Source organism: Tursiops truncatus, chromosome 4 (genome assembly GCF_011762595.2).
Source record: "Tursiops truncatus isolate mTurTru1 chromosome 4, mTurTru1.mat.Y, whole genome shotgun sequence".
NCBI lineage: Eukaryota > Metazoa > Chordata > Mammalia > Artiodactyla > Delphinidae > Tursiops > Tursiops truncatus.
Window position 1 is genome coordinate 139,825,684 of NC_047037.1, and position 23,539 is coordinate 139,849,222.

Sequence of the window (23,539 nt, forward strand, 5' to 3'; positions counted from 1 at the left end):
CCCCCTCTCCATCCCCAGAGCCCTCACTCACATCCCCTCTCACTGCCACCTCAGGACCCTCCACACACCCCCACCCTCTCCTCCTTCTAAAACTATCGCCAGATTCGTCTTGCTAAGCCACAGCTCTCCACCCCACTACTACAGTCCTGGAGGCCTCACTCGCCAGTGTGGCTTTCCATGACCTCACGGGACCCGTGCTGACTCCCCAGCGTATTTCCTGCTGCGCCCTTGACCCTCCACTCTTGGTGGCTCTCCTCCAGCACTGGGTGCCCGCTGCCGTCTCCTCGCCTTTGCTTCCGCCAACCCCCCTGCCTGAAATGCCCCCGCCTCCCCACTCCATCTGTGTATCCACATTCTTCCCATCCTTTAAGACCCAGTGCAAACAACTCCTCTTTGTTGAACCTCTGCTGAGCAGAATGACCCATTCGTGAGCTTTGCCCTTCAAACTCATAATGCATGTTTTCTAGTCTCCACTCATCTGGCCCGGAATCATATCTCCAGGGTAGAGTTTATGCCCTTGGCTTTTTCATTTGACTTCTTTTTTCTCTAATCGCACACACACTTATATTTCTTCTCCCATTAAATTCTTAATTCCTTGAAGATGAGAACCATGAGATTTAAAGATCATCCTTCCTTCCCTAGCATTGCCACGTGGTAGAGGGTGGTGCATAATAATAACTGTTTGTTGAATGGACAGATCAATGTGTCTTTGTTGCAGTTTGCTGAATTTGGGATAAAGGAGTGGGACTAGGGATAGGGAGAGAGGAATAATTTCAGAAGAAAAAAGTAAATGATAATTTGGCTTTTCCCCATTCTCAACTTTATATGGGGGGAAAGTGCATTCCACAAATGGAGAGTTGTAGGGGAAAGGATTGAAAGCTTTGTGAGAAATACGGCCCAACAGAGGACACATACGCTGAGAGCTGGAAGCTTGAGTGATATTCTCAGTACTGCCCTTGACTCACACTATAACTTTGAACAAATCACTTAGCCCTTTCTGTGTCAGTCTCTTTAACTATAAAAAAGAAATAATAATACTTGCCAAAGACGTTTTCAGAAGAGTGCAGTATCCTTGGATGAACACCACTGCATGGAGTGATGTTAGAATGATATGTTTTCAGCATCCTTAAAATAATGTGCTCTCTGTGATTAAATTTTGGTCAGCCCAACAGCAAAATGTGGACATTATTTCATCAAGGCGATTTGTAACTAAAGTTGAAACCCAGCTTGAGGACAAAGGTGAATGTGAACTGGAGAATAAATGGCATGTGGGTGAGTCGACAGTCAGGGACTCATAAGAAGTAGGAGGAAAGCAGGCACTCATGGGGAAAATCTATAATTATGTCCAGGGCAGGCAGAGCTGAAGGTCTGCTGGGGACCGCCAGCCATTTTTAGGGCTGAGCACTGGGGAGCGTGAAGATATAATGAGGGATGTTTGGGAGTATTGCATTTAATTTGCATAACTCTGGATAAGAATTCAGTTTTATTCTCACTTAGAAGACTGTAGATATCTTTTGTCTAATTTTGACATTGTCCACATTTTCACTTTTTAAAAATCTGCTTTCCCGTGTTTTCCTCATTTCTTATGCACCGTCCCAATCCCGTTTGCTTTCCATTGCCTTGTTGAGAAAGGATGGCAGTTAGGAACCATGACCCGATGAGAACCTCACAAGCGCACGCCTGGGAACAGCGCTGGGGGTACCCTCCTAACACCCCAGCTCTGCCCAACTGAAGCCCTTCCTAACATTCAGGCCAATCATCAAGGCTCCTTGTCACCAAAGTTTTAGAATGAGGCCCCTGCCCAGGACCGTTCAGGCATCAGCAACAGTAGATGGGCAACTGATTGCTAGTGCAGGAGAGTCATGCCAAAAAACAGTGTGTCCATCCCCAACCTATTTTCCAGAAACACATGTGGGCTGAATCCGATTTGGCCTGTCTAAAAAGGCAGCCCCCAAGCCCAGCCCACAGGCAAATTCTGATTTTTTTTTCATAGAATCCTAAAAACGTAAATAGTTTCAGTCTAAATACCACCGGTTTGTCTATTTGTGCTATTTTAGTTAGAAAGCAGGCATGTTATTCTGAGACACAGCAATACTGGAGCTTTCCCAACATGTTACAGAATTTACAGTCTGGAATTTTTATTGGAAGTCAACTGGCACACACACAGAAAGGACAGAGGGAAAGATACAAATTCAGTTTGTATCATGTTTGTATCGGTGTCATCATTTGCATTTTATTTGGTGATTTGGGGGGGTTTTAGTATGGAATTAGTTCATTCAGAGGTAGGAGTGTGTGTGTGTGTGTGTGTGTGTGTGTATGTTCTAGGACCTGCTTACAGAGCCCTAAATGGAAGCGTTTTGGTGGTAGCCAAGTGTATCCACCATCTTTTCTTAAGTTACGTTGACCCTCGGGAGAAGTTGTCTGTTTCATCACACTGCTCAAGCTCATTCGTTTAATACCCATCTGCTGAGGCCCTACTGTGTGCCCGGCATATACCAGATGGTGAGGTGCCAAGACTATGTGAAGAATAGGATGATTCCTTGCTGTGAAGAAGGGTTTACAGACAGACACCAGTCAGTGCAGGGCTCTGACTGCTGGACTCACCACCTGCACGATGTCCAGCAGGTTATGACTCTGGGAACAATCCTGGCGTATCCTTGCTCACCTTCATGCCTTGAGACCCCTTTCCCTCCGGTCCTCCCTGCACGGGGCAAGTGCGCTGATGTTCATCTTCCTCACGTGTCAGTTCGATCATGTATGTTTTGATCATGCAGGGAGCATGTGCTGTTATTCATCTTTGTATGGCTGTACCGAGGACAGCGTCTAGGCCTTATTAAGTGCTCAGTAAGTGTTGAGCGCATAGACGACAGATGGATGGACGGACAGATAGACGTCTCCTGGATGGGTGTACCTGTGCACAGTCAGAGGTGGTGTGCATGTGCCTATCACCTCAGTAGTGTTTGTCACCGGGCACATGGTCCCAGCTCCTGGATGTCAGGGCTGGTAGCATCCTCTCCATCCTCCGTAGCTCCCAGGGCACCTTGGAGAGTCTGAGCACACGGCAGCCTCAACAGCTTGGTGACATTGCCTGACTCGTGTTTTTTCTTGTTTGCTCTTTCCTCTTCAACAGCTTTACATTCAGCCCATGATGGGGGCTGGCTTGAACTATGAATGTTACCGATTCGGCATTTCACCTTCCACAAACGCGCTGGTGATTGGTGCTACCGTGATGGAGGGCTTCTATGTGGTCTTCGACAGAGCTCGGAAGAGGGTGGGCTTCGCAGCCAGCCCCTGTGCAGGTAAGCGATGCTTGGATTGGACAGGGGGCCCTCACAAGAGCAGTTATCTGATGTCAGATAACTGACTTGGAAGCAGTTCTTGATGATGAATCAGTTGGCATTGAATTCTTTCACTCACGCCTATCTCAGAGATCAAAGTCTTATCCTCAAAGTGCACTGGGCGATTGCGGAGAGGAGTAAGTGAGAATAACCCATGTCAGACTTTCAGTCCAGTGCTTGACACATGGCAAATGTGCACTAAATGTTAGTCATTGCAATTATCTCTCATATTAAACGTAAAACGGCATCTCATACCAGGAATAAAAATACTCTATGGGGCCTTGGGGATGAATTACAGTTTTTGGACAGTAAAAGCAAAATGAATAAAAAAGAAAATGCATAGATAAGCTGTGTGTATTTTCTTCCTCAAAGGTATCCTCGTTGTGAAATCAGAGGTAAATGCCTGTCATTGCTATTTCTAGAAATTCTAAAATCGTGAGTGCATTTTTCTCATAGTATTTTTTTGAAGAGTTGCTATGAGGGTGACACAGCAGCATTATTTGGTGAAGTCTAGCTTAAGGATTGGGTGTATCTTCAGAGAAACCAGGAGAGCACAGTAAAGTTGATAGGGTGGTTAAACCCCTTCCACTTGGAAATGTCACAGAGTTAGCAGCTTGCTTGAAATGAAGTGTTCGCACAACACACGATTTAGAGGGAGAATCAGGTACTTCTGACCGATAGCCCAAGCTAGCGAGGAGAAAGCAGATCACAGAAGTGGCAGGAGATAGAGTCGCTGGAGCACGTGCACCAGGGCGGAGGCCGAGGGAGATGCCGTGCTCAGGATAGGGTTTCAGAGGACTGAAAATGTCCCAGTACATTGGATTTGGGATCAGGAACAGAAGGGAATCCCCAAGTTGTACTGGTAACATGCTAAGGGGGAGAACAAGAAATGTGAGGTAGAAAAAGAACTGACAACAAAAAGATAAAACAAGAAAATCAAGGGTTGTAGTGAAATACAAGACTGCCATGTAGTGAAGGAAAGAAAATATGGACTTGATGAAGAAAAAAGTCTTAGACATTAGATGTAGTTGTATGACAGGCAGGGATGCTGGCTGACCATGCTGGTAGCCTGTACTCGGACCAGACCTTCACTCTGATCTAAAACCAGCTGGGGGAGTTTGGAGGCAAACAGAGGAGGTGAGGGTACACAGGCAAAATGCCAAATGATCACAGCTGATTTATTCAGGAGGTGAGGTTTCAGTCTTATTTCTTACTACCTAAACCGTGGTCTTAAAATAGAGGCCCAGTAAATTCCCACGAAGTAGAATAACAATTTGGAGAACAGAAAAAGAGAAATATTCAATGGAAAAATTAAGTATTAGGCCAGTTCCTATTCTATATAAATAAAATCATCTAACCCCAGGTACATATTTGATATCTTGCAATATATCTTCTTAATATCAGTGCAGATTTCTTTGTATTAGTGAAAAGGCTTGGAATCCTTGAGACTTGACATTTTCTTTTTGTCTTAGTCATGAGTAAATGTTTACCTTTCAGCTGTGTATTAACTCTTTCAACCTGTTAGATATCACTGTTAGATTAGCACTGAAAGAGAGCTTTCTCTGTAGCATTACCTGGGACTGTACAACCTGGAACACCACTGTATCTCCCAACTGTGACTCTTTCCCTTCTTCTAACCCAGAGGATCTAAGAACTACAGCAATTTCCCCACAGTTTCTGTTCTCTTGTTAAATACCATTAAAGTAGAGGCTATGATGCCAACAGCTGTTATATCATCCACTTTACTTACTACCTCAGAGAGCGTAATCACCGTATGTTTCCCGAGTGAATTACTGTTGCAAATAGTTTAATCTTAAGGGTCTCTAAGCAGACCGTCTCTTGCACTTCATCATGAATTCTTTGTTAGGTGCTCTTATACAACTTTTTTGTGGCTATTTTTTTTTAAATGTACTTAAGGTCTTGGTACTTAAACATTAGATTTTACCAGCAGTGGGAATATACTCTGATATGTCTCCTCTTTAGTGCAAATTGTTTAGCCATTAAAGTAATTACTTCCCTCAGGGCAGCAGTTAGGAGCTAGACAGTGGTCTAAATAAAGCACCATAGTAAGTGGAAGAGATACCCTGCTTTTCTTTTTCTTTTTAAAAGTGTTTGTTTTTAAGTTATAGCATGTTTTAAATAACAAAATGTTTTCAATTGCAAGAAATCATGTATTATATACACACTGGGGAACACCCAGATTTAACAAATGCTAACATTTTGTTATGTTTTCTTCAAAAATTTTTCATAGAAATAAACATAAATATAGCCCCATGCCACTGCCTTCCCCAGAATTACTCTTTATCCTGAAATCTGTGTATATTCTTCTCCTAATTACCGCACACTTATAATTTCACTTTGTGGTTATAACTACCTTGGATTAGTTATCCATTGCTATATAACAATGACCCCCAATTTAGCAGCATTCCATGGCCTTGTGCAGGTGCCTAGGGGCAGGAATTGAGAGGGGGCGTAGCTGGTGGTTCTGGCCCATGGTCTCTTGTGAGGCTGCAGCCACTGAAGGCTGGAGGGTCCACTTCCTAGTTCACTCACGTGGTTGTTGGCAGGAGTCCTCTTTCCTCACCATCTGGACCTCATCACCGGCCTGCCTGAATGTCCTCAAGGTAGGGCACTGATCACCCCAGAGCAAGTGATCCCAGAAAGAGAGAGAGAGAGAGAGAGCACGCAACAGAGCCCCCCAAACAGAAGCCACAGCCCTTTTATAACCTAATCTTAGAAGTGCCGTGCTATCACTTCTGCCTACTCTTCTGGTCACACAGAGCAACCCTGGTTCTATACTACTTGGGAGGGGACTACACGGAGTAGATATCAGGCAGCAGGGGTCACTGGGGCTCATCTTAGAACCTGCCTACTGTAAACGAGTACCTATACCAAAAGGTAGGTTCGTTTGTTTTGGTGTTTTGGCATTTTTAAATTTATATGAATGCCTTAGTGCTGTGCCGATTCCTTGTCAACTTGCTCTGATTGCCCGACTTTACATTTGGTAGCATTTCCACGTTGAAATGAGGACTAGGTCATTCATTTTGACTGCTGTGTAGTATTCCATTGTGAGAATATACCCAGATTATTTACCCACTCTGGCCTTGAGTAACATGTGGGTCGTTTCTGATATTTCAACTGTGTTGAACATCTTTGTGCACGTGAGTGAGATCTTCTGGAAATGGCATTTCTAGGTGATTTGCTATGCCAGCCTTCAGTGTTACTGCCTGCTGACTGATTTGTCTTCCAAGTAGCTGGACCACCAAAGTTATACAAGAATTTTCATTCCCTCAAAGTATTATCATATTTGTTTTGTTTTCTTTTTTGCCAATATGTGTGTGAAATAGTGCCACATTTTAATTAATTGCTCCTGAGATGACATAACTTTTGATATGTCTATGGGATGGTTAAGCTTTTTCTCTGATAGTGAATTTTTCTATTAACAGCTTGTGCACGTTTTTCTAATTACTTTTTATTGACATACATAAGTTCTTTATATATTTTAGATACTGATTTTCTGGGTTATATGCATGGCACATATTTTCTCCCAATCTCTCTGGCTTTTCTTGGGTTTTGTGTCTTTTATTTACATTTTTAATTTAATGAAGTAAAATTTACTAATCCCTTTTTATGGCTTCTATTCTGTACTTTATTTGAGAAATTCTTCCTTTCTCTAAAAAAATAGAGATTATTTTTCTTCTAAAGGTACTTTATACTTTTGTTTCATTTTCTTCTAAAATGTGAAGTAGGAATCTAATTTTTATGAGGCCACTGAATTTTCTCAGCATCATTTATTGAATATATGTTTTCCCACTGATTTTTTCAATATTTTATTGTAAAAAAAATTTAATATACAAAAAAGACTAAAAATAATACAATAACGTCCTGCATACTGACCATCTAGACTTAATTTTAACATTTTGCCATGTATCAGTATGTGTATATGTATATATATTTTTTTGCTGAACCATTTGCAGATATCATGACATTTCACCCCTAAATATTTCATTGTTCATCTCTGAAAAATAAGTACATTCTCCTACTTAACCATAATATCAATATGACACCTAAAAACGTAACAATATTTACCTAATACCATATAATATCTAAACCATATTCAACTTTCCCCAGTTGTCCCAAAAATGTTTTCCTTAGCTTTTATTTTTTTTGAAGGCCAGTTGTATTATAGAATGTATCAGATTCATCTGAGTATTTCCTGATGGTATCATTTAACATTTTTGATTGATGTCATATTCCTGGAAACTTAGGACTAGAGGCTTGATTAGATTCAGGGTAAATATTTTTGGCAAGGTACCTACTGCGTTTTAATAATTTCTTTGTCATGTATATATATATCTGGGTCTATTTCTGAGCATTCTCTTCTGTCCCAGCGGGGATAGTGGTGTATCTCTGTGCTATAACATATGGTTTTAATTTCTGTAGTTTATAATAAGATTCAATGTCTGGTAGGTGTTTGACTCTTCTCCTTATTCGTCTTTAAAATTGTCCTGGCTACTTTTATCCTGTTATTCAGCTTGTCAAGATCCCTGAAGAATCATATTGAGATTTTGATCAGAACTACATTGAATTTATAGATTCACTTGAGAAGACATCAGATTTTTACTGTATGAGTCTTTACCCCATGAATGTGCTGAATCTCATTTGTTTAGGTCATCTTTGATGTCCTACAGCAAGGTCCTGTGGTTTTCTCTAAAAAGGTCTTACACGTATACTTATTACTAGATACCTGTTAGTGCTTACTGTTATTATAGATGAGATTATTTAAAATTGTATTTTCTAATGGATTATTTGGTATACAGGCTTTCCATTTTATTGTGTAGTAATCTTCTGTCCAGCCACCTTGCTGGATTCTCCGTTTTTTAAATAGTTGTTAGAATCCCTTGGATTCTCTTTGGAAAGGTAGAGGATCTGCAAATAATACGCTTTTTAGCATTTCTAATCTTTTATCTTTTAGTTATTTTTCTTTTACTGATGCTTTTAGAGACACTATTGAATAGAAAATAGTGATGGACATTTCTCCTTACTTTAATGGGGGTGATTAAAATACTTCACCATTGAGCATAATGGATGGGTTAGGTTTGTGGAAGTCCCTTCCAATCCTCAATTAAGGGATTCCTAGTTGCAGACTTTGTTTAGTATGAATTTTAAAAAGCTGCTCAACAGTTTCTACTAATGTTAAAAATACTCCTACTCAATGGATTTGAGCAAATTTCACTCTTAGCTATATGCAAAGGAGAAATGAACGTGTGTGTCCACTGAAAGACTTGACCAGAAACAGCTTCATTCATAAAACTAACCAAAGTGCTGCATTCATGATAATTACATAAAACTATCATTTTCATCAAACTAAAAACAGTCCAAAGTCCTTCAAAGGAGAATAGATAAATAAATGGTCATCTTTCCATTCACTGGGACACTACACAGCAATCTTCTTTCTGCTGCAGAATGTACTTTAGGATTTCTCTTATAAAAGTTTGTGAAAGGTAATTTTTATTTTGCCACACCTCTTGAATCATAATTTATCTGTGTGTGTGTGGAATTTAGGTCAACCGTTTTCCCTTAGTGTTCTGGAGATGCTATTTTATTACTCTTCTGCCATCATAATTGCTGGTGAAAAGACTCCAGTGAGTTTCAGTTGTTATACCTTTAAGGGTAATCTATTCCTTCTCTCTGGGTGCTGTTGAGACTTCTTTTATTTTAAATTTTTAGCGTTTTGATCTTTCACCATGATATATCTAGATATAGATTTTTTTTTTTTTTTTGCTGTACGCGGACCTCTCACTGTCGTGGCCTCTCCCGTTGCGGAGCACAGGCTCCGGACGCGCAGGCTTAGCGGCCATGGCTCACGGACCCAGACGTTCCGTGGCATGTGGGATCTTCCCAGACCGGGGCACCAACCCGTGTCTCCTGCATCGGCAGGCGGACTCTCAACCACTGCACCACCAGGGAAGCCCTAGATTATTTTTTCATTTTGCTCAAGACTCACTGTGCTCTCTGATTCTGACAACTCATGTTCCTTGTCATCAACCCTAGAAAATTCTCAGCTGTATCTCCACACCCATTCTTGTACTCTCGTCTAATCTCCTATGAAATAAATTTTGGGAGTTCTCGTTATTTCCTCCATAACCCTTGACCTTTCATTCATATTTTCTTTGCTGCATTTTGTGTAGGTTCCTCAGGTACATCTTATATTGGTCTAGTTCTCTCTTCAGCTGTGTTCAATCTATTTAACCTATTCTGTGAGTTTTAAATTATGTTGACTGTATTTTTCATTTTCAGAAATTCTGTTTTGTACTTTCTCAAATGTACTAGTTTACTTTTCTGTAGTGGCCTGCAATAATTTTGTTGTGGCTTGTATTTCCTTTATCTCCTTTATCATTTTTTATTTAATTTTAGAAAACGGCTGGGTAACATTCAAAAGGTACAGTGATTTATACAGCACCCCACTCTCTCAGATTCAATCACATGAGTACATAAAATCTTCCCTCGTTATTACTTTTTTGAGCCTCATGATCTCCTATTGTATGGGTGTTTCCTAATTTGTTTAATTAATCTTTATTGATAGGCATTTATGTTGTTTCTAATCTTTTGTTGTTACAACAGTGCTGCAATGGATACTGTTTATATATGTCTATTCACAGATAAGAAAGTATACTTCCAGGTTAGATAACTAGAAGTAGAATTACTGGGTTGAAGGGTGTATCGTTTGTAATCTTGGTGAATATTGTCACATTGCTTTCCATAGAGGTTATACTCACTTATACCTGACTATACTAGTTCTCTAGCAATGTATGTGATGGCCTGTTTCTCCAGTCAGACTCACCAACATAGTGACGCACTTTGAGGAATTTTGCCAATCTGATAGGTGAAAAAAGATCATCTCAGTGCAGTTTTAATTGTATTGCTTTCTATGGGTGAGGTTGAGTTTCTTTTCATATATCTAAGGGTGTTTGTTTTTCCTTTTCTGTGATCTATCCACTCCTATCTTTTCCCCATTTTTTTCTGTTGGGTTTTTACTTTTTGGTGTCAATTTGTAAGAGCTCTTTATGTCTTCATTTGTCTGGAGGAAGAAAAGCTAAAATTCATATCTCAATCAGAAATTATTTTTAAACTTTGCTTCTGATGAATTTTAGTGTAAAAAATGTTTACTTTTATGCATGTAAATATATCAATCTTTCGCTTTAAGTTTCTTGGGTTTAATGTCCCTTTTAAAATTAGCTTTCTCACTAAAATTATTTTGTGAGTTGTTTAAGTATATATTTCTATGTTTGATTTCCCTTGGCATAGAATACAGATTAAATCTTTTCTCCCCAAGATGACTACCAGATTGTTCCTATAACATTTATCAAATGAACTATCATTTCTTGACTAATTTGAAATCCCACTATTACTGCACACCAAATTCGAGTAAATATTTGGGAGATATATATATATATATATATATATATATATATATATATATATATATTTTTTTTTTTTTTTTTTCGGTATGCGGGCCTCTCACTGTTGCGCCCTCTCCCGTTGCGGAGCACAGGCTCCGGATGCACAGGCTCAGTGGCCATGGCTCACAGGCCCAGCCGCTCTGTGGCATCTTCCTGGACCGGGGCACGAACCCGTGTCCTCTGCATCGGCAGGCGGACTCTCAACCGCTGCGCCACCAGGGAAGCCCTGGGAGATATATATTTATTATTTTGTTCCATTGATATGTTGTATAGTATTAGTTCTTTTTGTTCCATTGATATGTTGTATAGTATTAGTTTCCTTTTATTGTTCTTTTTTCAAAACTTCCCTGCTAGTCTTAATTTTCTTTTCCTTTGTGAACTTTTTTTTAACATCTTTATTGGAGTATAATTGCTTTACAATGGTTTTTATGAACTTTTGAATCAGCTTGTTTAAAGAAATAATCTTGTTGGTATTTTAGTGAGTTTTTAATCCCTTTAAACACAGCTGTTGTATAATGCAAGCAGATTGTTGTATTTTCTATCATTGATTGAGAACTAATCTCCTTGTTTTTGTGTCTGTTGACTGTTTTCTCCTGGTGGATTTTTTTTTCTCACTTGGTTTGTAGTTTTTTGTTGTGAGCTTATCTTTAGTGAGAGTGTTTTGTTTTGTTTTTTTTCCAATCTGAGAGAGTTCAGTGCACTTTGGGTTGTAAAAATGTTCCCGTAAAGCAATTTGCATGTTTCTGTTGAGTGTTTTTCAAACCATGAGAAGTATAGTGTTTCTACACCAAGCTGTGTAAATTTAGATGCCAGCCATGATTTAGGTATTGGTTTTGAGGTTCTGTTTCTCATGGGACAGCCTTTCTTGCACTCAGCTTCCACCCTCCTCAAACCTCAGGGTCAGGCTTCCTTGTTGGTAGAGTTTTCCTGGCTCCCTGTACTGATGGGCCAGACTTTTGCTGGCATGTCACCTCTAGCACCCATGTCCTTGGTGCTGGGGTCAAGTCTTCTGTCCACCCCCAACTTGTTGGGAATTGGAACCTAGCCCTAACGCCTATTTCTGAGCTCAGCTACAAATTTAAAATTAAGGGTTGTTTTTGTACTCAATTCTGTGTGTTATAGCAGGAGAAAGTTCTACCTTTGCACCAACCAGAACTTGAAAATCTTTGGGAGCTGCCCTTCTCCCCTAGTGTCTTTATTTTGGTTTTCATAATAATCTGTGTTTGTCAGACAACACTTAGCTTATGGGATTAGGCTTCTCTATAAGGGTTGGGGTGGGAAAGAGGGCAGTGAGTGGGAGCTCTTTGATTAGAATCTCCTGGGGAGCTTTTTAAAATATGCATGGTCTACATCCTCACCTCCTTTTTCAGCCAAGGTATACAGGAATGGTGGTGGGTGGGTGCTTGATGGGTATTTTGGAAGAAGATCCCCAGATGCTTCTCTTCTGCTGCCCCTGCTTCTCCTCAACTCACCCTCCACTCCTACGGACAGTCACTATTCTAGTCTCAGATCAGAGCCAGATAAACAAGGTGGCAGTCGTGGTGTGTCATGGAGATGGCCAGCCTGGGTCTGCAGCACATAGTCGCACATACCTGGAACAGGTACCGGGGACTGGAGCACATTCACCTGCCTCTCTGTTGCCTGGACCAAATGTCCTATAGCTAGGAAAATAGTAGCGTGTTAAAACTGACAGCTTTCTCTTAATGTATCCAAAGCTTCTGAAATACCACCCATCTCTTTTTATAGATTGAGACATTTAGCACCCAAGAACTGTATAGATTTCAGCTTAGACAATTTGAGACGCATCATGGATTGTGGCAGTCATTTAACTGTGAATTTTCTTTGCGGCAGGTTGAAACTGGATATTCTGGTTCAGGTTTAAAAATAGGAAAGTTAGCTATTAAGAACAGTGTCTCAGAGATATGCCTCTGCTATCTACTTAGAGTACAACCAAAAGATGGCAAAGCCAAGGGCCCCCAGAGACATAGATTAGGCAGCCCTGCTTCCTCATTTTACAGAAAAGAACACTGAGGCTTTGGGATGGTAAGTGGCTTCACATGGTTTCAGAGCAAAACGGTACTGAATCCATTGCACTGGTCCTATAACTCCAGGACACTCTTCCAAGTAAACCACATCCACTCAGAAAGCATCTCAGTACCAACTAATCCATGGGAGGGAACGGGTCACTTCATTTTGTATGCTGTGGTGGAAAAGACCTGACTACTATAATTTTTATAGTTGGTAGAGGAGCTGTCTTCCTCAGGCACTCATTATCAGCTGGGTCCTGACCTTCTAGGAGACAAGACAGAAAATGCATAATTAAAATTTTAACCCAAGCCCTTGATGAAAGAATTTAAAGTAACTGTATTAACAGCTGACATTTAGTAAACACTCACCTTAGTCCAGGCACCCTGCTAAGTGCTTAACTCCTGTTGACTTGGTTATCTATACAACAAGACTCTGCTATTATTGGCTTCGCTTCACAGATGGGGAAACTGCGGGGCAAAGAAGTTCAGTAACTTGACCAAAATGACACAGCTCATAAGCGGCAACTAGGACTTGCACCCCAGGGACCGTGCTCTTAGCCACGGCACACTATGGCCTCTCATAAACAGATCCAACGTGAAAAGTGAAAATCTGTTCTGTGACCACAGAATTAGTAGTATGTGTAATAAATACACAGGCTTTTCAGTGAATGGCATTTCTAGAAAATATTCTCCAGAAGTAATTTTAAATCAACTTTAACATTGGGTGGCTGGTTAGCGAATGTGAGAAGGCTGTTGTTTCCAGATAATACATTATGTCTGACAACCTTAAATTGGGGCTAGTTCTCAAAAACTTTAAAAAAAAATACGTAACTTTTCTGATTATAAAAATAATACATGTACATTAAAGAAAATTGGATGATGTTGGGTTTTTTTTTTTACTATTTTTATTGTATTTGTCTATATGTACAGATGGTCCTAGATTTATGGTGGTTTGACTTGAGATTTTTTGACTTTATGATGGTGTGAAAGCCATATGCATTCGGTAGAAAGCTGACTTTGAGGTGTGGATTTTGATCTTCGGCTGAGCTAGCAATCTGCCGTCGATGCTCTTGGGATGCTGGGCGGCGGCAGCCTCAGCTGCCACTCAGCCCCACGATCTCCAGGGTAAACAACCGATGACACGCTTAGAACCATTCTGTACCCAGACAGCCATTCTGGTTTTCACTTTCAATACAGTATTCAGTAAATTACAAGAGATATTCAGCACCTTATTATAAAATAGGCTTTGTAGCGGATGATTTCGCCCACCTGTAGGCTAATGTAAGTGTTCTAATGTAAGTGTTATGAGCACTGTTAAGGTAGGCTGGGCTCAGCTAGGATATTCAGTAGGTCAGGTGTATCAAATGCATTTTGACTTAATGATATTTTCAACTCATCATGGGTTTACTGGGCTGTAACCCCGTCTTAAATCTAGGCAGATGTGTGTGTGTCTCATATATGGAAACATGTGTAAACTTGGGCGTTCCACTTGAAGAACAATACTAAAATACTAAAATCCCTAGGTACCCAGCAGAGCTGGCGTTGGTTTTGTTTTTCTTTTTTAACCTAAATGCAATCATGTCACATGTGTTATTCTTTGACATAACTTTTTTGACTGCCTTGTTCTTTTGATTTTTTGAAAGCGTCATTGAGATATAATTGGTATGAAATGAGCCATTTGTGTTATAGGGTACAATTTGGTAAGTTTTACATTAGGTGTGCAACCTAAAAAGACATCCCAACACACAAGATGATGAACATTTTCATCATGCCCCAGAGTTTCCTTGTACTTTTCTGTCCTTCCTGCCCCCCAGCCCTTGCTGCCTCCAACCCCAACCCCAGGTAGCCACTGATCTGCCTTCTGTCACTATAGATTACTTTTCACTTTTTAGAATATCATATGAATGGAATCATAGCATGCATTCCTTTTTGTCTGGCTTCTTTCACTCGCATAATTATTTTGAGATTGATTTCTTTTTTTCATGTATCAGTATTTTTCAGTATCATTCATTTTTATGCTGAGCAATGCTCAGTTGCATAGATATATCATAATTGGCTTACCCCTTTCACCTGTTGAACTTTTGGGTTGTTTCCAGGTTTTATTGGCTATTATAAATAAAGCTGCTCTGAAAATGAGTGTAGAAGTCCTTGGACATAATTTTCATTTCTCCTGAGTAAACACCTAGGGGTGGAATGGCTGAGTCATAGGAAAGGGATAGGTTTCACTGCCTAAGAAACTGCCAGACTGTTTTTCAGAGATGGCTGTGTCATTTCCATTTCCACCAGCTGTGTATGAGAGTTTCAGTGCTTCCACATCCTCACCAACATTTGATATGGTCCATCTTTTTCATTTTAACAGGTAGTTAGTTGTATCTTATTGGGGTTTAACTTTGCATTTCCCTAATGACTCATGGTCTCGAACGTCTTTTCATGTGCTTATGTGCCATTTACACATTTTCTCTGGTGAAGTGTCTTTTCACATTTTCTTGTCCATTTTTGTATTGAGTTGTTTTCTTATTTTTGAGTTTTCAGAGTTCTTTATATTCAGAATACAAATCCTTTATCAAAAATGTGACTCGCCAGGGGACACGGGTTCGTGCCCCGGTCTGGGAAGATCCCACATGCCGTGGAGCGACGGCTGGGCCCGTGAGCCATGGCCGCTGAGCCTGCGCGTCCGGAGCCTGTTGCTCCGCAACGGGAGAGGCCACAACAGTGAGAGGCCCGTGTACTGCAAAAAAAAAAAAATGTGACTCGCAAATATTTTCTCCCAGTCTTTTCAGTCTCTTAATATTGTCTTTGAAAGAGGACAGGTTCTTAATTTTGATGAAATAAAATTTATCAGTATTTTTCTTTTATACATTGTGCTTTTTAGTGTTAGAGCTAAGAAATGTTTTGCCTACCTCAATGCACAAAGATTTCCTCCTGTGTTTTTCCTAGACATTTTATAGTTTTAGAAATGTGTTATTTAGTTTCCAGATATTTAGGGATTTTCCAGCTATCTTAAATTTAGTTGTTGATGTCTAGTTCCACTGTTGCCAGAGAACACAGTATGAATTGAATCTTTTAAAGTTTATTGAAACTTGTAGTGTGGCCCAGGATATGCTCTATCTGGGTAAATGTCCTATGTGCTCTTGAAAACAATGTATATGCTGCTGTGTGGGTGGAGTATTCTGTAATTGTCAAATTGATAGAATCGTTCAGGTTGTCTATATCCTTACTTACTTTCTGTCTCCTTGCTCTGTTACTGAGCAAAGGATGTTGAAATCTATGACTATATTTGTGAAGTTGTCTATTCCTCCTTTTGTACTTTACCATTCTTCTTTTACATATTTTGAAATTCTGTTGCTAGAGGCAGAAATTATGTCATATTTATGAATTGAACATTTTATCGTTATGAAATTACCATGTTTATCTGATAGTCTTCTGCTCTGGATCTACTCTGTCTGATATTAAAATAGCCACTCTGGGTTTCTTTTTATCAGCATTAGCACTATCCATCTTTTTCCATCCTATGACTTTTAACATAATGGAGTATTTACATTTAAAGTAGGCTTCTTGTAAGCAGCCTATAGTTTGGTCTTGCTTTTTATCTAGTTTGAGAATCTCAGTGTTTCAACTGGGGTGTTTAGACCAGACTTGAGCAAACAGCAGGCAGCAGGCTAAATCTGGCGCGTAGCCTGCTTTTCTGTGGCCCGTGAACTAAGAATGGTTTTTACATTCTTAAAAGGTTGTTTAAAAAAATCAAAAGGAATATATGATAGAAATCATGTATGACCCAAAAAACCTAACATGTTAACATGGTCCTTTATGGAAAAAGTCCACAAACCCCTAGTGTAGAGTATTTATATTTAATGTGATGATTGATATGGTTTGGTTTAAGTCTGCAGTCTTGCTATGTGTTTTCTCTGTCTCATCTGTTCTTGCTTTCCCCTTTTTCTCTTTTTCTGCCTTTTTTTTTGGCTGCATTGGGTCTTTTTTGCTGCATACAGGCTTTCTCTAGTTGCAGTAAGCAGGGGTTACTCTTCGTTGAGGTGCGTGGGCTTCTCATTGCAGTGGCTTCTCTTGTTGCAGACCATGGGCTCTAGGCACACGGGCTTCAGTAGTTGTGGCACGTGGGCTCAGTAGTTGTGGCTCACGGGCTAGTTGCTCCGTGGCATGTGAGATCTTCCCGTAGCTGGGCTCAAACCCATGTCCCCTGCATTGGCAGGTGGATTCTTAACCACAGCGCCCCCAGGGAAGCCCCTCTGCCTTCTTTTGAATTGAGCCTTTTTTTCCCCTTGTTTATTAGCTATGACTCTTTGCTATGTTATTTTAGTGGCTCTAGGGTTTGTAGTATCCACCTTTACCTTGTCACATCTACCACTTCCTGTAGTAAAAGAACCTACACAGCGTACTTCCCTTTCTCCCCTCTGTCATTTGTGCAGTTATTGTCATACATATTACTTAGATGTGTGTTACAAACCACCCAATATATTGTTACTATTTTTGCTTTAATCAGTTATCTTTTTAAATATTTAAAGTTAGAAATGAAGATTTTACAATTGCCTACATAGTTACAATTTATAGTGTTCTTTTCTGTGTGTAGGTCCAGTGTTCCCACCTGATATCATTTTTCTTCCGCTGGAAGGGCTTCCTTTGGTTCATTTTATACTGCAGCTCTATGGTGATGATTTCTTTCTTGTTTTCAGCTTTATTGAGATATAATTGACAAAAGTTATACATATTTAAGGTATACAACTTGATGTTTTGATATATGTGTACATTGTAAAATGATTACCACACTCAAGCTTATTAACATGTTCATCGCCTCACATAGTTAGTAGTTTCTTTCTTTCTTCCTTTTTTTTTCTTGGTAGTGTTAAGAACACTTAAGATACACCCTTATAGCAAATTTCATGTATACAGTATTGTTAACTATAATCAGCATGCTGTACATTAGATCTCAGACTTAATCATCTTGCATAACCGCACCTTTGTGCCTTAACACCTCCCCACATTCCCACCCCCCAGCTCCTAGCAGCCACCATTCTACTCTCTGAATCTATGAGTTTGACTTTTTTAGGTTTCACATGTAAGTGGATGATGCAGTATTTGTCATTCTGTGTCTGGCTAATTCCATTTAGCATAATGTCCTCCAGGCTCATCCATGTTACACAAATGGCAAGATATCCTTATTTTTTAAGACTGAATAATACTTCATTATGCATATGTGTGTGTGTGTGTGCACACACGCATGTGTGTCTGCCTATGATAAATTCTTTCTGCTCGTGTGTGTCTAAAACATCTTTTTTATCATCACTTTTGAAAAATGTTTTTGCTTTGTATAGAATTCTAGGCTGCAGGGTTTCTCCCCCTGGTATTCTAAAGATGCTGCCCCACTATCTTGTGGCTTGTGTTATTTCCAACATGAAATCTTCTGTAATCCTTTTCTTTGTTCCTTTGTACATAATATTTCCTTTTCTCTCTGCTTTAAAGATTTTTCTCTTTATCACCGGTTTTTAGCAATTCACTGGTGTATTCATGTTTCTTATACTTGGGGTTCTTTGAGCCTCCTGGATCTGCGGGTTTATACTTTCTATCAAATTTGGAAAATTTTTGGTTACTGTTTCTTCAAATATTTTTTCTGTCTCCCATCCTCTCCTCTCATTCAGGTGGTCCCATCGTTTACTGATTTTCTGTTTTTTTCAGTATTTTGCTCTTTTTTTGTTTCATTTCGATAGTTCCTACTGGTATGTTTTCAAGTTCACTTGTCTTTTTTCTGCAGTGTATCATCTGCTATTCACACCATTCAGTGTATTTTTCATCTCACGTAATGCAGTTTTTAATCTCTAGAAGCTTGATGTAGGTCTTTCTTTTTTGTACAGTTTGTACGTCTCTGTTTAACATGTCTAATACTTCCTCTAGTTTCCTGAGTGGAATAGAGGTATAATAACCGTCTTAATATCCTGTCTAATAATTCTGTCACCTGTGTCGCTTCTTGCTAAGTTTTAGCTGATTCGTTTTCCCCTGCTACGTCTTGTGTTTCCTCTTTCCTTGCCTCTTGGTAATTTTGTGTTGGATGCCAGACATTGTGGATTTTACCTGGTCGGGCACTGAATACGTTTGTATTCTCTAAACTACTCTTGAGATTTGCTCTGGGTCACAGTTAAGTTCCTTAGGAAGAGACTGATCCTTTTTAAGCTTTATTGGAGGGATCAGAGCAGTTTAGTCTGTGATTAATCTTTCCTATTACAGAGGAAAGACCCTTAGTACTCTAAGTACCCTGTGAATTGAGTGAGTTTTTCTGGGGTTTTGTTTGTTTTTTTCACTGTGGGAAACAGAGTGAACAGGAAATAATTGGCAATAGGCATTATTCTCAGCCCTGCGTGAACTCCAAGCACTGTTTCTTTTAATCCTTCCAAGTAGTTCTTTCACTGGCATTCATTCATTTTAAGGTCAGCACTCCGCTGGAGGCTCAGGGGAGGCCCTCTGGAGATGTGTGGCATTTCTCTGTGTAGCTGTCCCCTCTGCATCCCTCTCCGTGCAAACTCTAACAGCCTTTGCTTCTCTGGATTTCTGCCTCTGTCTCCCCAACTTGGGGAGACCACCATACTCCGCCAGTGTCACCCTTCTCTGTGCCACAACCCAGAAACTCTCTCAAGGCAGTAAGAAGGGCACCTGTGTGGCTCACACCATCTGTTTCCCATCTCTCAGGATTTACTGTCTCTCCTTGTTCAAGTTTTAATATCTTCAGAGTCTTTTTTTCATGTTTGTTTGTTTTTTCTATTTTAGTTGTTTCAGGTGGGAGGGTAAATCTGGTTCCTCTTCCATCTTGTCTAGAAGCAGAAGTGGCTTCAAGTGATTTTTTATTTCTTTGTGCTTTGCTCTATTAAGATATTGTCTTTGCCCTAAGCATGTTTCACTCTCATAATTGCATTTGTTAAAGCTTCTCTATTTACAAAGTAAATAAATCTTTGAAAAGACAAATGACCTACTGTGGAAAGACATTTGCAGCAAAAAAAAAAGTTCTTTACCTTATAAACGCCTCTTACAAATCCATGAGAAAAAGATAGAAATGATAATAGATTTAGAAATGGCCAGTGAGTGTATTTTTCAAATGGTCCCCCAAGTAGTAATCAAAGAATTGTAAACATTCTGATCTTGGGTTGAGGACCATCATTCTTCCTTATAGATGCTGGTGCGAGAGTGGGAAGTGGCACCCCCATCCTGTGCTGGTGGGCATGTGTGCACAGTGGCTCAGCCTTTCTTGTGGGCCTGTTGTCAGCAAATATCCAGATGCCTAAAAGTGAGCCTACCTTGAGCCATATTTTACTTATTTATTCATTCTGAAACATAATAAGAATATGGGCAGAGATTTAGGTACAGTGTGTTTCATATTCAGTGTTTATAATGGTGGAAATACTGAAAACCACTTAAAGTCACAGATAGGGATTGATAAGCAAATGTGATACATCTATAGTTTGGCTTTTTGTGTAGTCATAAAAACAGCACTGTGGAAAATTAATATCAAAAATTAATATCATTGTGATATCAAAAGATTTTTATCACATGTAACGTGAACATACAGTGTATGAAACAGCATGCGTTACATGATCCCATCTTTTTTTTTTTTTTTTTTTTTTTTTTTGCGGTACGCGGGCCTCTCACTGCTGTGGCCTCTCCCTCTGCGGAGCACAGGCTCCGGACGCGCAGGCCCAGCGGCCATGGCTCACGTGCCCAGCCGCTCCACGGCACGTGGGATCCTCCCAGACCGGGGCACGAACCCGCGCCCCCTGCACTGGCAGGCGGACTCCCAACCACTGCGCCACCAGGGAAGCCCCATGATCCCATCTTTGTTTAAAACATTGATGCCTATGATTATACTCTATGAATATTGACGTTTCTGAGTGGTGAATTTGAGTTTTTATTTCCTTATTTACTTATATTTTCAAACTTTCTATTGCACGTATGTACCGCCTTTGTAATAAGAAGAGTGGAGTGATTTTTTGTTATTTAAAATGTTTGTTAAATGCTATAGGCCAGGTATTGGCAAGCTTTTTCCACGAAGAGCCAGATAGTAAATATTTTAGGTTGTTGAGCCAGATGGTCTCTGTCACAACTGTCCCACTCTGCTGCTTTAGCACAAAAATAACCATAGACAATACATAAGTGAACGAAAGTGGCTGTGTTCCAACAAAACTTGATTTTCAAAAGGACCTGGCAGGCTGCCGGTAGCTGAAGATGCTATAGGCACTTGGGTGTCTAGATTAACTGAAGGCCAGCATCCCTCTGTTCGTAGGTATTTGCAGGCTCTGTTCCTTGGATCAGAGGATCCACATTAACAAAATCCACATTTGTAACAAGAAAACGTAACCTCTTTGCAAACTATTTGAGTTTGTCTTTTCCCGCATTTTAAACCATACTTTTAACTATCATTCCATTGCTATTTTGACTTTTTCTTTCCTCAGTAAAAAAAAAAAGATCTTACTTGGCAGGTCTTAGGATCTGGAGGCTTTACTTACAGGAAAATTAATGCTTAGCAATGTTCTTGTCTGGCACCTAAATATTCATTTCTGCAGTTAAATACAGGTAAATGGGTCATGAGGCCTTTTTCTTTTTCCAGGTAGAACTGGAGATGCCAAGCAAATTCTATACTTCTGAAAGGAGCAGATCAGGCTAGTGTAGACAAATGAAATACTGGCAATCCCCAACCTGCTTCAGGAAATCACTTCAACTTCCTTCTCCAGGAAGAACATTTTTCAAGAGTCAGTTTGCAAAAGTCACGGGATGAATTGCAGCCGTGCTTTTTCTTGGTTACCCGTTACGTCCTGAATCTGCTGTTGCACTCACGAACCACTCTTGATTCTGCGTCCTGTGTACACTGGAGATGTGACATAGGACAGGAGTGCAGTGGGGAAGGGTCTCCTGGGCCAGGCTTACCCAGCTGGTCTTGGAACCCATTAGGAATGTGGGTCAGGCTGAGGTGAGCATGTTACCTCCTGGGGAATCCACCGCGGAGCACGCACTCCGGTGGACTCCACAGGGGAGATCCGTGAGAGTCTGGCAGGTGCGGCTGAGTTTTCTGTTCTAGATGCTACTTCTCTTCCTACTTCCTTGTCCCGCTCTTCCTTCCTCATCTCCTCTGAGGAAGCACGACCACACAGCTCCTAACAGACTCTGACTGACACACCCTCACCTGCACAGCGCTCCAGCCTTGCCAGCCTCCTCGAATCACCTGACGCCTCCGCGTGGGCCCTTCCGCACATTGCTCCCCACCTTGTGGGTCCCACACCTGCAGACCTTGAAACGTGCTGTCATTCCAGCGTGAAGGGGACCGGACCCTCTGAAGGCACACGGCCACCGAGACCCCCCTCGGTGTGTGCTCAGACGCCTGGGCCCTTGGAACCTGGTGCCCATGTGGCCTGACTGATAAAGCACAGGGTTATCTCTTTTGTCGTGTGATAGAGATGGACTGCTCGTTTCACAGCTGTGGATTTTCCCCCTTCTGTCTCCTCAGAAATCGCAGGTGCTCCAGTGTCTGAAATTTCTGGGCCTTTCTCGACAGAGGACATAGCCAGTAACTGCGTCCCTGCCCTGCCTCTGAGCGAGCCCATTTTGTGGATCGTGTCCTACACTCTCATGAGCGTGTGTGGAATCATCCTTCTTACCTTAATCATCCTGCTGCTACTTCCGTTCCGGTGCCGGCATCTACCCCCAGATCCCGAGGTCGTCAATGATGAGTCCTCTCTCGTCCGGCATCGCTGGAAATGAAGAGAGAAGCCTAAACTCTAGCAACCTTGAACTCAAGGATTATGACAATTCAAGGGGCAGCAGGCAGGGGTTATAAGGCAAGGTTTCTTCCTGTGTCCATTAGTCTTAAGTCTCTGTTCTGCTCCCAGATGCCTTCCAGATTCACTGTATTTTGATTCTTGATTTTAAAGCTTCCGCCTACTCTCCTACTTCCAAGGAAAATGATAATAAAAGACACCTCATTCATAATCAAAACAGAGTGAATTGGGCTTCAGGCTTTATGTAGCTGGTTATGCCAAACTATCTAGGTGTGCCACCCCCCCACCCCCCAAAAGAAAGAAAAGGAAAGAAAAGAAAACCAAGAGCCTTGCTTTTTTGGCTTGTTCTCTTCTCCCTCCTCTCTCTGGAGAAATAAGTGCATATAGTTTATAACTCTTCTTAGCTAATGGGAAGCTTTTTGTATTAATCACATTTAAGGGTATTTTGTACCAGGCTCGGCCTGCGTCAACGTGGTACAAGAAGGCTCACAGTATGACTGCAGAAGAAGTCTGGGGCCTGATGGTCTAACCATCCTGCCCCCTTCTGAGTTGGAAAAAGAGCAGCGGCCCCTTTTCGGGGTCTCTCTGTGCTCTGACCGGGAGCTGGACTCTACTAGGGAGAGATGAGCACTCAAGTCTTCACCAGCCTCTTCTGAAGACGGAAGGCCTTCGAGTGGGAAGGAAACCTACTCTTTGTACTCAATACTTCCATAGTATTGTGGGTATAAAAGTAAAAACTACCTCTGTTGAGACTTTTTCCCAGGGTCCTGTGCCTGATGGGGGTACAGGCAGCCTGGTTCCAGCCGCTGCCCTCACCTTAAGAATCCTCTTTCCAGCAGGCGAGACCTTATAGGTGCTGAACCACACGTCAACCTGGAGACGTTCTGTCACCAAGCTGGTTACCGTCACATAAGCTTACTCTTACTTAAAATGAACAAACACTG

At 40.9% G+C, this 23,539-nt stretch overlaps 1 protein-coding gene across 1 annotated transcript in view; it reads left to right on the forward strand.

Annotated features, from left to right (window-relative positions):
- Positions 1 to 22,812, forward strand: part of BACE2 (beta-secretase 2) — an 86,999-nt gene extending 64,187 nt beyond the window's left edge. The window contains exons 8-9 of the mRNA XM_019923162.3: positions 3,131 to 3,299; positions 22,325 to 22,812. Of these exons, the coding sequence (XP_019778721.1) occupies positions 3,131 to 3,299; positions 22,325 to 22,578 (423 nt within the window). The 3' untranslated portion in view covers positions 22,579 to 22,812. The remainder of the gene's footprint in view (positions 1 to 3,130; positions 3,300 to 22,324) is intronic.
- The last annotated feature ends 727 nt before the right edge of the window (positions 22,813 to 23,539 follow it).